This window comes from Bombina bombina, chromosome 10 (assembly GCF_027579735.1).
Source record: "Bombina bombina isolate aBomBom1 chromosome 10, aBomBom1.pri, whole genome shotgun sequence".
NCBI lineage: Eukaryota > Metazoa > Chordata > Amphibia > Anura > Bombinatoridae > Bombina > Bombina bombina.
In genome coordinates, this window is record NC_069508.1 from 215085970 (window position 1) to 215108811 (window position 22842).

Sequence of the window (22842 nt, forward strand, 5' to 3'; positions counted from 1 at the left end):
AGATAAGACATTTTATAAAGAAAAGAACAAAAACCTAGTATTAGTTTAGTATTATAAAATGGATTTCATTATCTTGGTATCCTTGCTTGAAGAGCATACCTGGGTAGGCTCAGGAGAGTGCATGCGTTTGGAGAACTATAGGACAGCAGTCTTGCAACAATGCTTTTAACAATGTTATACATTGAGGCCCATTTATCTTCAGACTCGCCAGAAACACAAGTTCTAAAGACCGCTGCTCCCTAACCCTGTCCGCCTGCTCTGATGAGTCGGACAGGAATCGCCACAATTCAACCTGATGGAGTACGATCGGGTTGATTGACACCTCCCTACTGGCGGCTGATTGGCCGCGAGTCTGCAAGGGGCGGCGTTGCACCAGCAGCTCTTGTGAGCTGCTGGTGCAATGCTGAATACGGCGAGCGTATTGCTCTCCGCATTCAGCGATGTCTGTCGTACCTGATCTGCACTGTCGGATCAGGTCCGACAGACACTTGATAATTCGGCCTCATAGTGTGTCATCTAGTGCTCAAAAGTGTATGACATTGTTAAATGCATTGTTGCAAAATTGCTGCAATATAATCCTCCAGACACATGCACTCTCCTGAGCCTACCTAAGTATGACTTTCAACAAAGGATATAAAGGTCAAAGTCATTTTCAGAAAAAGCATTACATTGGTTAGGGTAAATGGTACAATCTATCTCAATCATGAAAAAAAGAGTTTGGGTTTTATGTTCTTTTTGCTACCATTACAAACATTCTGCTTCCACAATCTACACAGTGATTGCTTGATCATTTCAGGAGCTCATTTATATAATTTCCTAATTGGCCCTGCAGATAAGATAAATTATATAACCAATAGGGTTTTACAAAATATTTGCCCACAAAATAATGCCATTGTTCCTAACAACATAAAAATTTTTTTGGATACACAGTTTGATATATATTATATGTGTGTACATACTAGATATATAGATAGATAATAGATGATACATAGATAATAGATGATAGATAGGTAATAGATAGATAGACAGACGATAGATAGATAGATAGATAGATAGATAGATGTTAAATAGATAGATAGACAGACAGACAGATAGATATATGATAGATGGATAGATAGATAGATAGATAGATAGATAGATAGATAGATAGATAGATAGATAGATGTTAAATTGATAGATAGACAGACAGACAGATAGATATATGATAGATGGATAGATAGATGTTAAATAGATAGATAGACAGACAGATAGATATATGATAGATGGATAGATAGATAGATAGATAGATAGATAGATAGAAAGAAAGAAAGAAAGAAAAGTTAGTTTGATGTCCTTCTAAACTTTGTCATGAACATGATATTTTTGCCATTTAATATACGACTAGTGTTTTATTATTATTCTTTATTTATAAAGCGCCAACAGATTCCGCAGTGCTGTCAGTTACTGAAACTATATTTACTCAAACAACTGACCACAAATAATGAACTATTGTGCAACATTTTCCTATCGATCTTTTCTTAAAGCCATATTGTAGAAACCTATAGCTTACTGTACCTAAATATCACATTGCCACTGTATATGCAACCCCTATTGTTTAATAAGGGTTTACTATAGTATGAAACTTTCTTCTGTCCATTTCAGTGTTATCATCATTTTAGCAAATGCACAAGTGGTCTTTTGAGCAGCAAACAATCATTAAATAGAATATTTTATGCCAGAAACTGTGTGATCCAATAAATGTGCAGTAGGTGGAGCCAGTGTCGCTTGTATTAGGTATCCTAGCAAGGAATTCTGAATGAACGGCTTTTATTTCCAAGGAAGCTGAGCAGTGAAACATATTGTACTAAGGACATCTCTTGAAAGACATTTTTACCTTTCCCCCTTCAGTTTCCAGATGCATGTGGTCATTAGGTGTTTAACTGGATTTTTGTGTTTTAATACAAATCTTTCAGGCTAAGGATGGATGAAGAATTTGTATACAAATTGCATTAGCTGGATGACTTCAGTGACTGTGTCCTTAAGACAAACCACACACACACAACAGCATTCAGAAGGGACTTTGGTGCATTCTGAGCTTCTAAGCAGGATTTATGAAGCCTTCTCTTCCTTTTCTATTGAATTGTTTCTCACAAAATCTGCTGATGCACTAAGAAGGTTTGTACCATCCATACATATTGCATCGACAACCTTCAGTTTGGGGACATGTTTTTTGTACCAAAAATTTGAAATCACATCTAAGATATGTCAACTAAAGAATCTCCCAACGAACTAGCAACACCGGATTCCGAAATCTACATAAAGACTTTTAAAGAACATATGCATTTGGAACTGGAACTTCCCAGACTTTCTGGGAAAAGAACTACAACATCCCCAAAAATTTCCCCGCGCAGCTCCCCAAGAAATTCCCCATGTTTTTTCAGAAAGTTGCTGGTTAATAAAAGCATTCGCCAGAGGCGACGATTCACAGTGGCACATACATGGTAAGACTTTATTTTTATATCTTAAATGTACATTAGTTGCATTTTTAAAATAAAGCACCTCAAAGCTACATTTATTTCTGATATACATTTTATTTCTGATATACATATATTTCTGATATACATTTATTTCTGATATACATTTGTTTCTGATATACATTTATTTCTGATATACATTTGTTTCTGATATACATTTGTTTCTGATATACATTTATTTCTGATATACATTTGTTTCTGATATACATTTGTTTATGATATATATTTATTTCTGATATACATTTATTTCTGATATACATTTATTTCTGATATACATTTATTTCTGATATACATTTGTTTCTGATATACATTTGTTTATGATATACATTTGTTTCTGATATGCATTTGTTTATGATATATATTTATTTCTGATATACATTTATTTCTGATATACATTTGTTTATGATATACATTTGTTTCTGATACACATTTATTTCTGATATACATTTGTTTCTGATATACATTTGTTTATGATATATATTTATTTCTGATATACATTTATTTCTGATATACATTTGTTTCTGATATACATTTGTTTCTGATATATATTTATTTCTGATATACATTTGTTTCTGATATATATTTATTTCTGATATACATTTGTTTCTGATATACATTTATTTCTGATATATATTTATTTCTGATATACATTTGTTTCTGATATACATTTGTTTCTGATATATATTTATTTCTGATATACATTTGTTTCTGATATACATTTGTTTCTGATATATATTTATTTCTGATATAAATTTTTGCATCACTATTAGTGGTATTTCCAGCAGTTCTATAATTTGTTTTTATTTTTTGGATGATATCTGCCTTTTCATATTTAATACAAAAGTTTTACTTCAAAATAATATATATTCCTCCAGTTTTCTAGTTTTTTTTGTTTAAATCTCTGCTCTCTTTTTTTATTTTGTTTTGCAAATCTATGTTTGTGCTTTTAATTATATTGCAATGGTATTAATTAATGGCACAGTTATTTCTATTGTTAATAGAACTGTTATTAATTCTGTAAGGGGAATTGGAAAATCATTGCTGAATTTACAGTGGAACATGGTATTATAGTTCTTTATGTGAAGAAGAAAAAACAACCATAAAACTTTTCCTACATTTGTTATTGTGTTTTGATATAATATTTCCTATACATCCATCTGTAGTGTTATTATAGATTAGATCTGCCCAGGAGTTTGAAACAGATGAGTTCAAAGATTCTATTCCTTTTATAAACCACAATCTGTGATGATAATTTAGTTTTTTTAGATTTGTGAGGATGGGGTAGAATTTGTACCCTCCCATATCAGCACAAATCAGATACTGGATACTGAAGAGAAGCAAACCTGGTTGTTGCTGATAACAGATGTTGATTAGAATATTTAGGCATTTTTACTCATGCAATGTAGTGACATACCAATGGAGAATGAATAACTGTTTAACCCCTTAGCTGCTGGGCAGAGCTACAATGCATTGCCAAGGACTTGAGAAAAACAACAGTATGTGATCTAGACATCAGCCGCCTTCACTTCTCTGGCTGGTAAAACACACAATGACTTTATGTGAAGGTTAAATAGCACCTCTAGGTACATAACAGCTGCAAGGTGAATAGAGGATACGTTGCCATCATTAAAAACGTATGACCTAAAACTCTGAATGGTTTAATTTGTTCACTGGTAGCAACTAACCTTTTTAAATCTTGGTTCATAGAAAAGCAATCAAACCTGGATGTTTTTCTTTATAACAGAGGTGACCTGCAATGTATAATTATTTATTCCTAAGTTTGATAAAAAAAAGAAAAAAAAAGATGATTTTGATCTAGTAACCATAAAATACTCACATTAGTAGAGATGGTTAGATTATCAAAACTATTTAAAAGGACAGGAGACCCCAAAATTGTTTTCATGATTTGGATAGAACATACAATTGTAAACTATTTTTCTCCATACTTTAATGTTATTGTCATTCACTCTTCAACAGAATGCAGACACTGGGTTTTAGCATTTTTATAGCTGTGAGTTATCAAGAAAATTAAGTATTACCTTTCCAAGATTCAAAGGCCGTATCAGGGCACTAAAAATAAGCTGGGTACACATACAGTTATTATTTGAGACTTGCTAGCCTCCTTATTGATTATTATTATCTGTAATATTTATAAAGTTTTCAAATTCTCTAGGACTTAGTACATGAGAAAGGATACATGGTTCATAGTCAAACAAATAAAACTGTTATATGTAAAAGAGACTTAACAAAATAAATAAATACAAGAAGAGAAAGGTTCTGCTATGAAGAGCTTACAATCTACAGGTTGGAGCATGAGAAGACAGAGGGTCAGGGGTAAAATGACCCGTTAATTGCATTTTTGCCAGTTGGGAAAATTAAGTTAAAAATGTATTTTCTTAATTAGGATAAAAAGGAACTTTCAGAAGAGAGGTTTTAAACCTTTGTAAATAGGTTGGTATTCAAAGAGCCCTTGAAGTTATACAAAGTGGGAGATGACTCAATGGAGCTTTGTATTAACACTTAAAAAAATTACAATTGAATAAATATTGTCTTCTCCTGTTATAATATTCTTTCATCCCAACTTTAAATGTGAAGTTACATAGGATGGGAAAACAGCACAAATAGCAAATTATGCTGGTCTTGGTATATATGGCAACAAATTCATCAGGTTATTCCTCATAGTCTGATTTGTACTATACTAGTTCTGTAGATCAAGCAATTAAGAATCAGTTATGAGGATCCCAAATTTAATTCTATATAATGTGTTGGATTCTCTCCAGTGACAAAGAAATGTATACACGTTACCATCCTTATATGACCAATTATTCAAAATTTGTTAAATAAAATAATTTTTTGAAGAGCATGGTATCATTTATGACTCATTAATGTCTTTATTAGGTTATTTAAATAATTAGTATTAAAGTTTCCTTAAAAAGCAAAAGTATGGCGTTATATGGAAATATAAAAAGGAAAAAGCATAAAATGCTGTTAGTTTTTTACCGTTTTATGATATTTCACTGTTAGTTGTAATGTACGTACACCATTTATTCCAGGAATTACCAACCTTGGCCACATTTTATTTTTTTTCTACTGTGAATATAAAAGTCCTATTTTATTAATTAATTAGTGTTGTTAATATAGCTATGGAAATGAAGTTCATTAATAAGTGGGCCAGAGCAAGTACCAAACAAAGAAAGGGAAGTTATTAAATACAGAATTAAGCTCTCCTTGCCTTTTTATAATACTATTCAGTGATCTTCCCTTCTTTATTCTGCCTGTTTTTTGTGTCATTTTCTTATGAAAATTTTTTATTTTCCCAAAGCCAAAGAAAAGCTAAATATGTTTTGCAACATTTAGAAGGACAACCCAGCAACTTGCTTGATGATGAGTACTTGCGTGCGTTTCTATCTATCCCTGGCCGCAGCAAAGTAGATAACATGAATGCGGTCAACAAGCTTTTTTGAGGGCTAAATCCTTGGACTGGAACGGGAAAGCAACACAATGCAACATTTCCCAGCTAAACATTTATTCTGTATGCAGATCTTGTGGTTAGATAATGCTGATATAACTGTAATGTCATTGTAAAAGCTTTACTGCCTATTATCCGTCAATAGTTCTTTAAAGTTTTTTTTTAAACTCAAAATGTGCTTATCCATAAAATATTCAATTGTGCATCATTTAAAATACGTCCATGCATTTTCATGATTTATTTTGCCTGTTTTACTAGTAATTTGACTTAAAATGGTAGTGTTTCCTCTGCCCCACCCCTTAAAGGCAGATTCCTTGCATTCCTACATGCTGCATTGTGATTTGCTGATTTGCAAAGAAGTCCATTTATGACACAACCTAATTGGCCACAGCAGATAAAGTAAGATAAACAATGCTCGGAAGGATTCTCATGGTGTGTGTACAGCACAACCATGCATATTTTTATGGCAAAATTACTGTTTAAAATCATTTTAAAACATTTCTTTTGCATACATACATTTTTACTTTCATCCCACCGTACCCCACTTTTAAAGCCCTGATAGTTTATTCTATTTTTTTTTCTTTTTATTTGATGTTTATTTCTTGTTGCTGTGGGATTGTTAGTATATAATAGACATTGGTAGTAAGAAGTGAATACAGCGCCAACAAGAGGCCAAGGGATAAATATACTCACAGAGAGATAAAAGAAGATTATTTAATGAACCATGTTAAAAAGCATCAGTAATAAAAGACTATATATAAAAAATGTAAAAAGCACATATAAATAAAATTACAAATACAGGAATATCTTACAGAAGCGGCTCAAAGGGCCAAAGCTGATAATTACAATAAAAACAGAGGTAATAACAGGTGATCAGTGTGAGTGGTACACCATAATAAGAGTGTATACTAATAAAACAGAATTAGCCTAAGTACAACTGTAGCAAGTGCATCAAGCAAAAAACTAATAAACAATAATACAAACAATAGTGTTCAAAATTAGTGTTACAAAAATAGTGTTCCAAAAAATAGAAAAATGCACTGCAGTGCAAAAAAAGGGGGGTAGCAAAATAATTGTATAGATACGATCAAGTAGTGAGTGAGTGCAAATGGATATAAAAATGCTAGCTACTTAATCCAGTGAGGTTAAGATATAATTAAATAAAATACACAATATGCAATAACATAAAAAATAAAATACACAATATGCAATAACATAAAAAATAAAATATAAAATATAATCCAAAAAAGTGTTCAAAAAGTTGATCAACAAATGTTAGTGAAGAACAAAAATAAGTCAATCAAAACTAAAAAATGGAAAAAAAGGGTGATGAAAAGCAAGGTGAAAGTGAGGAAATTGATTCCTTCCAATGTTAGTTACTTTAACAGATCCAAATTCCTGAGTGTGGTTGCTGAAGTAGCTGATTGGATCCTAGCACCTGTCAGCTGCTCCTATGGTATCCTAAAAAGTGTCCCAATATGTCAACGCGTTTCTGCCCTCAAAAAAGGGCCTTTCTCAAGACTCTTGAGAAAGGCCCTTTTTTGAGGGCAGAAACGCGTTGACATATTGGGACACTTTTTAGGATACCATAGGAGCAGCTGACAGGTGCTAGGATCCAATCAGCTACTTCAGCAACCACACTCAGGAATTTGGATCTGTTAAAGTAACTAACATTGGAAGGAATCAATTTCCTCACTTTCACCTTGCTTTTCATCACCCTTTTTTTCCATTTTTTAGTTTTGATTGACTTATTTTTGTTCTTCACTAACATTTGTTGATCAACTTTTTGAACACTTTTTTGGATTATATTTTATATTTTATTTTTTATTTTTTATGTTATTGCATATTGTGTATTATATTTTTTATGTTATTGCATATTGTGTATTTTATTTAATTATATCTTAACCTCACTGGATTAAGTAGCTAGCATTTTTATATCCATTTGCACTCACTCACTATTTGATTGTATCTATACAATTATTTTGCTACCCCCCTTTTTTTGCACTGCAGTGCATTTTTCTATTTTTTGGAACACTATTTTTGAAACACTATTTTTGAACACTATTGTTTGTATTATTGTTTATTAGTTTTTTGCTTGATGCACTTGCTACAGTTGCACTTAGGCTAATTCTGTTTTATCAGTATACACTCTTATTCTGGTGTACCACTCACACTGATCACCTGTTATTACCTCTGTTTTTATTGTAATTATCAGCTTTGGCCCTTTGAGCCGCTTCTGTAAGATATTCCTGTATTTGTAATTTTATTTATATGTGCTTTTTACATTTTTTATATATAGTCTTTTATTACTGATGCTTTTTAACATGGTTCATTAAATAATCTTCTTTTATCTCTCTGTGAGTATATTTATCCCTTGGCCTCTTGTTGGCGCTGTATTCACTTCTTACTACTTGTGCATATTTTTTGGAGGTTGGTTAGGATCTCTGTTTGGATACAGCTTGGGGATTACCTTAGCGCTTGTACACACACCCTTTTTCAATATAATAGACATTGGACAATCTCACTTTCACAAAAAAACCCTCATGTTTAGGGGTCTATTTATATATGTGTGGACAGACATGATCTGCTATAGCGAACCATGTCCGCACATCGATAAATGCCGACAGCATACGCTTTCGGCATTTATCATTGCACCAGCAGTTCTTATGAACTGCTGGTGCAATACCGCCCCCTGCAGATTCGTGGCCAATCGGCCGCTATCAGGGGGTGTCAATCAGCCTGATCGTACTTGATCGGGAGGATTGCTATACGCTGCCTCAGAGGCGGCGTATGAGTTTAGGAACAGTGGCTTTAGACTGCTGCTTCTTAACTTTGATTCCAGCGAGCCTGCGGAAATAAGGGGAACGGGCCATTCAGCCCTTGTTAAATAGACCCCTTAGACTCTACGTTTGCATTGTTTCACTTGGTCCAGGAAAAGAAAGATAAGATCAGGACATTGTCACATCATGGGTATAAAATAAATATGATATCTACTTATATCACTAAAATGTCCAACATTATTTTTCTTACCAGGGGTACTATCTTAATATATCAGAAAAAGCAAATAAGACTCTATGGTTATATCAAATTTTACAATATCTTTTAAATGCACAGCATATTATAAATTGTTATACACTGTAGATTAAGATCTTTTTTCATCGAAATGATATTAGGTGTATGGTATGGAATCCCCTTTCCCGTTTGTTTGCTATAAATTGCATAGCACATAGCCATAGCACCAAAAAGGTTATAATAATGTGATTGTAACATCTCCTGTGTGGACAAAATTTTGGAACCTAAAATAAATTAGGCTGTGATTTATTGTAATAAAGAACCAGGCTATTTTAGTCCTCTGACTGCCAAATACACCTGTAATGTAGCAATGCACACAAATCCAGTTGACCTCTAAATATCCATATACTAAGGGTGACTACAGGGTGTACGTGAAACCCATCGTAGACAATGTATTGATGCTTATGGCCTTGTGCACCTTTTGGTCCTCCATTATATTAGCGCCTTACAGCTAGAATAAAAAATAAAAATGCTATGCGAATGTCACAGGTCAAACTATATACTATATATATTGTAATGCTTATTCAAAAGGAAATGCGGCAAACAATTGTGACCGGTAATTCACTCATATGGAGGAGTATAGTACACACATGACTGAAAATCAAATACAATATCGTATATTTGAGTGAAAAACATATGAAAATGCTATATTTGTATGAAAACCACATTAATGTTTGTAATATAGATCTCATCAGGCATTATACAGTGTAGCATGTGCACTATTAGTGTATAGATCTCATCAGGCATTATACAGTGTAGCATGTGCACTATTAGTGTATAGATCTCATCAGGCATTATACAGTGTAGCATGTGCACTATTAGTGTATAGATCTCATCAGGCATTATACAGTGTAGCATGTTCACTATAAGTGTATAGATCTCATCAGGCATTATACAGTGTAGCATGTGCACTATTAGTGTATAGATCTCATCAGGCATTATACAGTGTAGCATGTGCACTATTAGTATATAGATCTCATCAGGCATTATACAGTGTAGCATGTGCACTATAAGTGTATAGATCTCATCAGGCATTATACAGTGTAGCATGTGCACTATAAGTGTATAGATCTCATCAGGCATTATACAGTGTAGCATCTGCACTATTAGTGTATAGATCTCACCAGGCATTATACAGTGTAGCATCTGCACTATTAGTGTATAGATCTCATCAGGCATTATACAGTGTAGCATGTGCACTATTAGTGTATAGATCTCATCAGGCATTATACAGTGTAGCATGTGCACTGTTAGTGTATAGATCTCACCAGGCATTATACAGTGTAGCATCTGCACTATTAGTGTATAGATCTCACCAGGCATTATACAGTGTAGCATGTGCACTATTAGTGTATAGATCTCACCAGGCATTATACAGTGTAGCATGTGCACTATTAGTATATAGATCTCATCAGGCATTATACAGTGTAGCATGTGCACTATTAGTGTATAGATCTCACCAGGCATTATACAGTGTAGCATGTGCACTATTAGTGTATAGATCTCACCAGGCATTATACAGTGTAGCATGTGCACTATTAGTGTATAGATCTCATCAGGCATTATACAGTGTAGCATGTGCACTATTAGTGTATAGATCTCATCAGGCATTATACAGTGTAGCATGTGCACTATTAGTATATAGATCTCATCAGGCATTATACAGTGTAGCATGTGCACTATTAGTGTATAGATCTCATCAGGCATTATACAGTGTAGCATGTGCACTATTAGTGTATAGATCTCATCAGGCATTATACAGTGTAGCATGTGCACTATTAGTGTATAGATCTCACCAGGCATTATACAGTGTAGCATCTGCACTATTAGTGTATAGATCTCACCAGGCATTATACAGTGTAGCATGTGCACTATTAGTGTATAGATCTCATCAGGCATTATACAGTGTAGCATGTGCACTATTAGTGTATAGATCTCATCAGGCATTATACAGTGTAGCATGTGCACTATTAGTGTATAGATCTCATCAGGCATTATACAGTGTAGCATGTGCACTATTAGTGTATAGATCTCACCAGGCATTATACAGTGTAGCATGTGCACTATTAGTATATAGATCTCATCAGGCATTATACAGTGTAGCATGTGCACTATTAGTTTATAGATCTCATCAGTCATTATACAGTGTAGCATGTGCACTATTAGTGTATAGATCTCATCAAGCATTATACAGTGTAGCATGTGCACTATTAGTGTATAGATCTCATCAGGCATTATACAGTGTAGCATGTGCACTATTAGTGTATAGATCTCATCAGGCATTATACAGTGTAGCATGTGCACTATTAGTGTATAGATCTCACCAGGCATTATACAGTGTAGCATGTGCACTATTAGTGTATAGATCTCATCAGGCATTATAGAGTGTAGCATGTGCACTATTAGTGTATAGATCTCATCAAGCATTATACAGTGTAGCATGTGCACTATAAGTGTATAGATCTCATCAGGCATTATACAGTGTAGCATGTGCACTATAAGTGTATAGATCTCATCAGGCATTATACAGTGTAGCATGTGCACTATTAGTGTATAGATCTCACCAGGCATTATACAGTGTAGCATCTGCACTATTAGTGTATAGATCTCACCAGGCATTATACAGTGTAGCATGTGCACTATTAGTGTATAGATCTCATCAGGCATTATACAGTGTAGCATGTGCACTATTAGTGTATAGATCTCATCAGGCATTATACAGTGTAGCATGTGCACTATTAGTGTATAGATCTCATCAGGCATTATACAGTGTAGCATGTGCACTATTAGTGTATAGATCTCACCAGGCATTATACAGTGTAGCATGTGCACTATTAGTATATAGATCTCATCAGGCATTATACAGTGTAGCATGTGCACTATTAGTATATAGATCTCATCAGGCATTATACAGTGTAGCATGTGCACTATTAGTATATAGATCTCATCAGGCATTATACAGTGTAGCATGTTCACTATTAGTGTATAGATCTCATCAAGCATTATACAGTGTAGCATGTGCACTATTAGTGTATAGATCTCATCAAGCATTATACAGTGTAGCATGTGCACTATTAGTGTATAGATCTCATCAGGCATTATACAGTGTAGCATGTGCACTATTAGTGTATAGATCTCATCAGGCATTATACAGTGTAGCATCTGAACTATTAGTGTATAGATCTCACCAGGCATTATACAGTGTAGCATGTTCACTATTAGTTTATAGATCTCATCAGTCATTATACAGTGTAGCATGTGCACTATTAGTGTATAGATCTCATCAAGCATTATACAGTGTAGCATGTGCACTATTAGTGTATAGATCTCATAAGGCATTATACAGTGTAGCATGTGCACTATTAGTGTATAGATCTCATCAGGCATTATACAGTGTAGCATGTGCACTATTAGTGTATAGATCTCACCAGGCATTATACAGTGTAGCATGTGCACTATTAGTGTATAGATCTCATCAGGCATTATACAGTGTAGCATGTGCACTATTAGTGTATAGATCTCATCAAGCATTATACAGTGTAGCATGTGCACTATTAGTGTATAGATCTCATCAGGCATTATACAGTGTAGCATGTGCACTATTAGTGTATAGATCTCACCAGGCATTATACAGTGTAGCATGTGCACTATTAGTGTATAGATCTCATCAGGCATTATACAGTGTAGCATGTGCACTATTAGTGTATAGATCTCATCAGGCATTATACAGTGTAGCATGTGCACTATTAGTGTATAGATCTCATCAGGCATTATACAGTGTAGCATGTGCACTATTAGTGTATAGATCTCATCAGGCATTATACAGTGTAGCATGTGCACTATTAGTGTATAGATCTCATCAGGCATTATACAGTGTAGCATGTGCACTATTAGTGTATAGATCTCATCAGGCATTATACAGTGTAGCATGTGCACTATTAGTGTATAGATCTCACCAGGCATTATACAGTGTAGCATGTGCACTATTAGTGTATAGATCTCACCAGGCATTATACAGTGTAGCATGTGCACTATTAGTGTATAGATCTCACCAGGCATTATACAGTGTAGCATGTGCACTATTAGTGTATAGATCTCATCAGGCATTATACAGTGTAGCATGTGCACTATTAGTGTATAGATCTCATCAGGCATTATACAGTGTAGCATGTGCACTATTAGTGTATAGATCTCATCAGGCATTATACAGTGTAGCATGTGCACTATTAGTGTATAGATCACATCAGGCATTATACAGTGTAGCATGTGCACTATTAGTGTATAGATCTCATCAGGCATTATACAGTGTAGCATGTGCACTATTAGTGTATAGATCTCATCAGGCATTATACAGTGTAGCATCTGCACTATTAGTGTATAGATCTCATCAGGCATTATACAGTGTAGCATGTGCACTATTAGTGTGTAGATCTCATCAGGCATTATACAGTGTAGCATGTGCACTATTAGTGTATAGATCTCATCAGGCATTATACAGTGTAGCATGTGCACTATTAGTGTATAGATCTCATCAGGCATTATACAGTGTAGCATGTGCACTATTAGTGTATAGATCTCATCAAGCATTATACAGTGTAGCATGTGCACTATTAGTGTATAGATCCGTGATTCTCATCAGCCGGGCCGCGACCCGGCGCTCACTCTGACAGGCCCACCACTCAACATAGCCAATGAATTATTATATAATTAACCCACTGTACACCAATGTGTGTGTGTGTGTGTATATATATATATATATATATTACATTTCTGTACAGTGGGTAAATTATATAATAATTAATTGGTGTCAGTGGGATAGATATATATATATATATATATATATACACACACATATATACACTGTATATATATATATATATTTAAAAAATACATTGGTGTACAGTGGGTTAATTAAATAATAGTTAATAGTTAATTGGTGTCAGTGGGATATATATATGTGTGTGTATAAAATTAACCCACTGTCACACACATATATATATATATATTCTCCACACTTTACAAGCCACTCACAATGATTACCGGGCCTTGAGTTCACTTGGCTTGAGAACTCCTGGTATAGATCTCACCAGGCATTATACAGTGTAGCATGTGCACTATTAGTGTATAGATCTCATCAGGCATTATACAGTGTAGCATGTGCACTATTAGTGTATAGATCACATCAAGCATTATACAGTGTAGCATGTGCACTATTAGTGTATAGATCTCATCAAGCATTATACAGTGTAGCATGTGCACTATTAGTATATAGATCTCATCAGGCATTATACAGTGTAGCATGTGCACTATTAGTGTATAGATCTCATCAGGCATTATACAGTGTAGCATGTGCACTATTAGTGTATAGATCTCACCAGGCATTATACAGTGTAGCATGTGCACTATTAGTGTATAGATCTCATCAGGCATTATACAGTGTAGCATGTGCACTATTTTTGTATAGATCTCATCAGGCATTATACAGTGTAGCATGTGCACTATTAGTGTATAGATCTCACCAGGCATTATACAGTGTAGCATGTGCACTATTAGTGTATAGATCTCATCAGGCATTATACAGTGTAGCATGTGCACTATTAGTGTATAGATTTTATCAGGCATTATACAGTGTAGCATGTGCACTATTAGTGTATAGATCTCACCAGGCATTATACAGTGTAGCATGTGCACTATTAGTGTATAGATCTCATCAGGCATTATACAGTGTAGCATGTGCACTATTAGTGTATAGATCTCATCAGGCATTATACAGTGTAGCATGTGCACTGTTACGGTTACCCTTAGTCTCGCTGAGAGATGGACCGCTTAGTAGCCTGGATTCCTATTGCTGAAGAGGGGAGAAGCTGCTTTCCATAGTATTCTATATGAGTCTCGCAAATGTAGAATAATCCCCCTTAGCTGTAGTACAGCTAGGATACCCTTCTTCCCACAAAAACGAGTCAAAGCTGCGATTGAGGGACAACCAAGAACTGAGGACCGGGATGCCCAGCCTGCTTTTTATTTAGGTTACATGCACACAGGGCACTCCCAGGGGGGGAAGCATAAAATCCCCCATCACACATTTAGACAACGCCCTTGTGACAGGCCACCCCAGATAACAAGTACACACAAAAAAACAATTGAGTCCTTCTTATCACCTAGCAGTGAATGCTTATCACATAAACTTAATTACAGTACACAATATGCTAGGAAACCTGCCTCAGAAAATAGTTTTCTCAAAACTGAACAGAGTTAACCCTTTATGAAATGATACTTGTTACAGTTTTCTTGGAGCCCTTCTTAGGCGCTGGCTTGGCTGGTTCAGGCATTGCTGCTGGGAAATAAGTTCTTCACAACAAAATAACTAATGCTTCTGTAACATGCACTATTAGTGTATAGATCTCACCAGGCATTATACAGTGTAGCATGTTCACTATTAGTGTATAGATCTCATCATGCATTATTCAGTGTAGCATGTGCACTATTAGTGTATATATCTCACCAGGCATTATACAGTGTAGCATGTGCACTATTAGTGTATATATCTCATCAGGCATTATACAGTGTAGCATGTTCACTATTAGTGTATAGATCTCATCATGCATTATTCAGTGTAGCATGTGCACTATTAGTGTATATATCTCATCAGGCATTATACAGTGTAGCATGTTCACTATTAGTGTATAGATCTCATCAGGCATTATACAGTGTAGCATGTGCACTGTTAGTGTATAGATCTCACCAGGCATTATACAGTGTAGCATGTGCACTATTAGTATATAGATCTCATCAGGCATTATACAGTGTAGCATGTTCACTATTAGTGTATAGATCTCATCATGCATTATACAGTGTAGCATGTGCACTATTAGTATATAGATCTCATCAGGCATTATACAGTGTAGCATGTGCACTGTTAGTGTATAGATCTCACCAGGCATTATACAGTGTAGCATGTGCACTATTAGTATATAGATCTCATCAGGCATTATACAGTGTAGCATGTTCACTATTAGTGTATAGATCTCATCAGGCATTATACAGTGTAGCATGTGCACTGTTAGTGTATAGATCTCACCAGGCATTATACAGTGTAGCATGTGCACTATTAGTGTATATATCTCATCAGGCATTATACAGTGTAGCATGTTCACTATTAGTGTATAGATCTCATCATGCATTATTCAGTGTAGCATGTGCACTATTAGTGTATATATCTCATCAGGCATTATACAGTGTAGCATGTTCACTATTAGTGTATAGATCTCATCAGGCATTATACAGTGTAGCATGTGCACTGTTAGTGTATAGATCTCATCAGGCATTATACAGTGTAGCATGTGCACTATTAGTGTATAGATCTCATCAGGCATCATACAATGCAGCATGTGCACTATTAGTGTATAGATCTCACCAGGCATTATACAGTTTAGCATGTGCACTATTAGTGTATAGATCTCATCAAGCATTATACAGTGTAGCATGTGCACTATTAGTGTATAGATCACATCAAGCATTATACAGTGTAGCATGTGCACTATTAGTGTATAGATCTCACCAGGCATTAGACAGTGTAGCATGTGCACTATTAGTGTATAGATATCATCAGGCATTATACAGTGTAGCATGTTCACTATTAGTGTATAGATCTCATCAGGCATTATACAGTGTAGCATGTTCACTATTAGTGTATAGATCTCACCAGGCATTAGACAGTGTAGCATGTGCACTATTAGTGTATAGATATCATCAGGCATTATACAGTGTAGCATGTTCACTATTAGTGTATAGATCTCATCAGGCATTATACAGTGTAGCATGTTCACTATTAGTGTATAGATCTCACCAGGCATTAGACAGTGTAGCATGTGCACTATTAGTGTATAGATATCATCAGGCATTATACAGTGTAACATGTGCACTATTAGTGTATAGATATCATCAGGCATTATACGTGTAGCATGTTCACTATTAGTGTATAGATCTTATCAGGCATTATACAGTGTAGCATGTGCACTATTAGTGTATAGATCACATCAAGCATTATACAGTGTAGCATGTGCACTATTAGTGTATAGATCTCATCAGGCATTATACAGTGTATTATGTGCACTATTAGTGTATAAATCTCATCAGGCATTACACAGTGTAGCATGTGCACTATTAGTGTATAGATCTCATCAGGCATTATACAGTGTAGCATGTGCACTATTAGTGTATAGATCTCATCAGGCATTATACAGTGTAGCATGTGCACTATTAGTGTATAGATCTCATCAGGCATTATACAGTGTAGCATGTGCACTATTAGTGTATAGATCTCACCAGGCATTATACAGTGTAGCATGTGCACTATTAGTGTATATATCTCACCAGGCATTATACAGTGTAGCATGTGCACTATTAGTGTATATATCTCATCAGGCATTATACAGTGTAGCATGTTCACTATTAGTGTATAGATCTCATCATGCATTATTCAGTGTAGCATGTGCACTATTAGTGTATATATCTCATCAGGCATTATACAGTGTAGCATGTTCACTATTAGTGTATAGATCTCATCAGGCATTATACAGTGTAGCATGTGCACTGTTAGTGTATAGATCTCACCAGGCATTATACAGTGTAGCATGTGCACTATTAGTATATAGATCTCATCAGGCATTATACAGTGTAGCATGTTCACTATTAGTGTATAGATCTCATCATGCATTATTCAGTGTAGCATGTGCACTATTAGTGTATATATCTCATCAGGCATTATACAGTGTAGCATGTTCACTATTAGTGTATAGATCTCATCAGGCATTATACAGTGTAGCATGTGCACTGTTAGTGTATAGATCTCATCAGGCATTATACAGTGTAGCATGTGCACTATTAGTGTATAGATCTCATCAGGCATCATACAATGCAGCATGTGCACTATTAGTGTATAGATCTCACCAGGCATTATACAGTTTAGCATGTGCACTATTAGTGTATAGATCTCATCAAGCATTATACAGTGTAGCATGTGCACTATTAGTGTATAGATCACATCAAGCATTATACAGTGTAGCATGTGCACTATTAGTGTATAGATCTCACCAGGCATTAGACAGTGTAGCATGTGCACTATTAGTGTATAGATATCATCAGGCATTATACAGTGTAGCATGTTCACTATTAGTGTATAGATCTCATCAGGCATTATACAGTGTAGCATGTTCACTATTAGTGTATAGATCTCACCAGGCATTAGACAGTGTAGCATGTGCACTATTAGTGTATAGATATCATCAGGCATTATACAGTGTAGCATGTTCACTATTAGTGTATAGATCTCATCAGGCATTATACAGTGTAGCATGTTCACTATTAGTGTATAGATCTCACCAGGCATTAGACAGTGTAGCATGTGCACTATTAGTGTATAGATATCATCAGGCATTATACAGTGTAACATGTGCACTATTAGTGTATAGATATCATCAGGCATTATACGTGTAGCATGTTCACTATTAGTGTATAGATCTTATCAGGCATTATACAGTGTAGCATGTGCACTATTAGTGTATAGATCACATCAAGCATTATACAGTGTAGCATGTGCACTATTAGTGTATAGATCTCATCAGGCATTATACAGTGTATTATGTGCACTATTAGTGTATAAATCTCATCAGGCATTACACAGTGTAGCATGTGCACTATTAGTGTATAGATCTCATCAGGCATTATACAGTGTAGCATGTGCACTATTAGTGTATAGATCTCATCAGGCATTATACAGTGTAGCATGTGCACTATTAGTGTATAGATCTCATCAGGCATTATACAGTGTAGCATGTGCACTATTAGTGTATAGATCTCACCAGGCATTATACAGTGTAGCATGTGCACTATTAGTGTATAGATCTCATCAGGCATTATACAGTATAGCATGTGCACTATTAGTGTGTAGATCTCATTAGGCATTATACAGCGTAGCATGTGCACTATTAGTATATAGATCTCATCAGGCATTATACAGTGTAGCATGTGCACTATTAGTGTATAGATCTCATCAGGCATTATACAGTGTAGCATGTGCACTATTAGTGTATAGATCTCATCAGGCATTATACAGTGTAGCATGTGCACTATTAGTGTATAGATCTCATCAGGCATTATACAGTGTAGCATGTGCACTATTAGTGTGTAGATCTCATCAGGCATTATACAGTGTAGCATGTGCACTATTAGTGTATAGATCTCATCAGGCATTATACAGTGTAGCATGTGCACTATTATTGTGTAGATCTTATCAGGCATTATACAGTGTAGCATGTTCACTATTAGTGTATAGATCTCATCAGGCATTATACAGTGTAGCATGTGCACTATTAGTGTATAGATCTCATCAGGCATTATACAGTGTAGCATGTGCACTATTAGTGTATAGATCTCACCAGGCATTATACAGTGTAGCATGTGCACTATTACAGGCCCATTTATCAAAGGTCTTGCGGACCTGATCCGACACTGCGGATCAGGTCCGCAAGACCTCGCTAAATGCGGAGAGCAATACGCTCTCCGCATTTAACATTGCACCAGCAGCTCACAAGAGCTGCTGGTGCAACGCCGCCCCCTGCTGACTCGCGGCCAATCGGCCGCCAGCAGGGAGCTGTCAATCAACCCGATCGTATTCGATCGGGTTGATGTCTGGCGATTCCTGTCCGCCTGTTCAGAGCAGGCGGACAGGGTTATGGAGCAGCGGTCTTTTGACCGCTGCTTCATAAGTTGTGTTTCTGGCGAGTCTGAAGACTCGCCAGAAACACGGCCCTTCAAGCTCCATACGGAGCTTGATAAATGGGCCTGATGGTGTATAGATCTCATCAGGCATTATACAGTATAGCATGTGCACTATTAGTGTGTAGATCTCATTAGGCATTATACAGCGTAGCATGTGCACTATTAGTGTATAGATCTCATCAGGCATTATACAGTGTAGCATGTGCACTATTAGTGTATAGATCTCATCAGGCATTATACAGTGTAGCATGTGCACTATTAGTGTATAGATCTCATCAGGCATTATACAGTATAGCATGTGCACTATTAGTGTGTAGATCTCATCAGGCATTATACAGTGTAGCATGTGCACTATTAGTATATAGATCTCATCAGGCATTATACAGTGTAGCATGTGCACTATTAGTGTATAGATCTAATCAGGCATTATACAGTGTAGCATGTGCACTATTAGTGTATAGATCTCATCAGGCATTATACAGTGTAGCATGTGCACTATTAGTGTATAGATCTCATCAGGCATTATACAGTGTAGCATGTGCACTATTAGTGTATAGATCTCATCAGGCATTATACAGTGTAGCATGTGCACTATTAGTGTATAGATCTCATCAGGCATTATACAGTGTAGCATGTGCACTATTAGTGTATAGATCTCATCAGGCATTATACAGTGTAGCATGTGCACTATTAGTGTGTAGATCTCATCAGGCATTATACAGTGTAGCATGTGCACTATTAGTGTATAGATCTCATCAGGCATTATACAGTGTAGCATGTGCACTATTAGTGTGTAGATCTCATCAGGCATTATACAGTGTAGCATGTGCACTATTAGTGTGTAGATCTCATCAGGCATTATACAGTGTAGCATGTGCACTATTAGTGTATAGATCTCATCAGGCATTATACAGTGTAGCATGTACACTATTAGTGTATAGATCTCATCAGGCATTATACAGTGTAGCATGTGCACTATTAGTGTGTAGATCTCATCAGGCATTATACAGTGTAGCATGTGCACTATTAGTGTATAGATCTCATCAGGCATTATACAGTGTAGCATGTGCACTATTAGTGTGTAGATCTCATCAGGCATTATACAGTGTAGCATGTGCACTATTAGTGTGTAGATCTCATCAGGCATTATACAGTGTAGCATGTGCACTATTAGTGTATAGATCTCATCAGGCATTATACAGTGTAGCATGTGCACTATTAGTGTATAGATCTCATCAGGCATTATACAGTGTAGCATGTGCACTATTAGTGTGTAGATCTCATCAGGCATTATACAGTGTAGCATGTGCACTATTAGTGTATAGATCTCACCAGGCATTATACAGTGTAGCATGTGCACTATTAGTGTATAGATATTCCGTCACAGCATATTCATTAGAGTATATACATTCATGTCATATTTATGCAGAGCAATGTACTAATCAAGGTATACTGTATAGAAAATCACATTATTATACAACACAGTATATATACACACACACACACTGTATACATACATATATAAGCCAGTCCTGGCTTAGGGCTAAGAAGACCTGCATATTAACATTTACCAAGTCAGAGCTGGTGAGTCCCTGCAGAAGATCTGGTGTCCGGTGAGCTTGGTCTCTAGGAGGACCGCTGGTCTGTTACTTGCTGCAGTGATTTATACTGTGAATTCCCTGTCACTGAGAGGCTTACTTAGCCTTGTTTTGTTACTTACATGACCTGCAACATGTTGTGGATACATTGTTCACTATTCCAGGTGGAACTTTAAAGTGAATGTAAATTTTGATGCTAAAGTCTCTGGTTCACTTTAATTAATCAAAATTTACATTTTACTCGTGTTGTGAAAAAATATACTTACCTTTAAACTTGACAGCCGCTGCAGCTTCCCCCGGTCATCGCAAGCCTATGTCATGTAGAAATAGGTGCTCTCCCACTAACAAACAAGCTCCATATGCCAGGGTGCTAAGAGTAGTTGATAAAGCTGATAGACAAAACACTCTCTGGTCTTATCAAGTGTACAACACAATTTTATTTAAAGTGACGTTTCGGGGTGTTCACCCCTTCATCAGACCAACAATAGTGAGAAAAACAAACAAACTTATAAACCATATTTGATCCCTGCCCCAACAAAGAAAACCACCAAACGGTTGCCATGGTAATACAACTAGTGATACAAAATATCTCACACCATAAACAAAGTGTCAACACAGATAAAAGAGATATTGATTGTCTCGCTAACAATCGTGACAAAGTGATACCAATTATTATATCCCTAGCATGAAACGTGTGTATGTGTATATGAAGATTAAGAAGTTAACATGGGACATTATGTGTACAAAATATACGTTCACATTATCTAATAGATGAAATCCAGCAGCCAAAGTGTATCAGTTATACAAATAATGCTTACCGCTAATGCTACAAAATTTGCTCAAGCTATAAAGATCATCTGTCATCTACGGCGTGTCAGTGTTAACACCGGATTGGCTTCGCCCTGCCCATAAGGATGTGTATTACGGTTTTAGAGATATTGCAGTGTCTAACTCACAGATCATATGCACCAATAAGCTACGGCCCTAGCGAGTAGTGTACACAAAATATACGTTCACATTATCTAATAGATGGAAAACAGCAGCCAAAGTGTATATGTTATACAAGTAATGCTTACCGCTAAAGCTACAAAATCTGTCACATACGGTGTGTCGGTGTGAACATCGGATCGGCGTCGCCCTGCCAATATGGGGCATGTATTAAGGCTTCAGAGATATTACGGTGTCTTTCTTACAGATCATATGCACCATTGAGCTACGGTCCTAGCGAGTAGTGTAAGTAAACAAGTGCACAAACTCCTAGCCTAAGAGGAATGTATAAGATATCTAGAGGCAAGTTAGATGTGTAGTACTAAGGGGATAAAGTAAAGCAAAAAAGTGTAAGTAAGTTCATTTAAACTAAAAAAACAAAACAAAACAAAATATCTTATGCATATTGCAAAGTTATAGCATA

At 35.7% G+C, this 22842-nt stretch overlaps 1 protein-coding gene across 1 annotated transcript in view; it reads left to right on the forward strand.

The window, feature by feature from the left end:
- Positions 1-2241: 2241 nt before the first annotated feature.
- The window catches only part of PDE4B (phosphodiesterase 4B), a 1313049-nt gene continuing 1292448 nt past the window's right edge, over positions 2242-22842 (forward strand). Inside the window, exon 1 of the mRNA XM_053693688.1 lies at positions 2242-2480. Coding sequence (XP_053549663.1) covers positions 2242-2480 — 239 coding nt within the window. The remainder of the gene's footprint in view (positions 2481-22842) is intronic.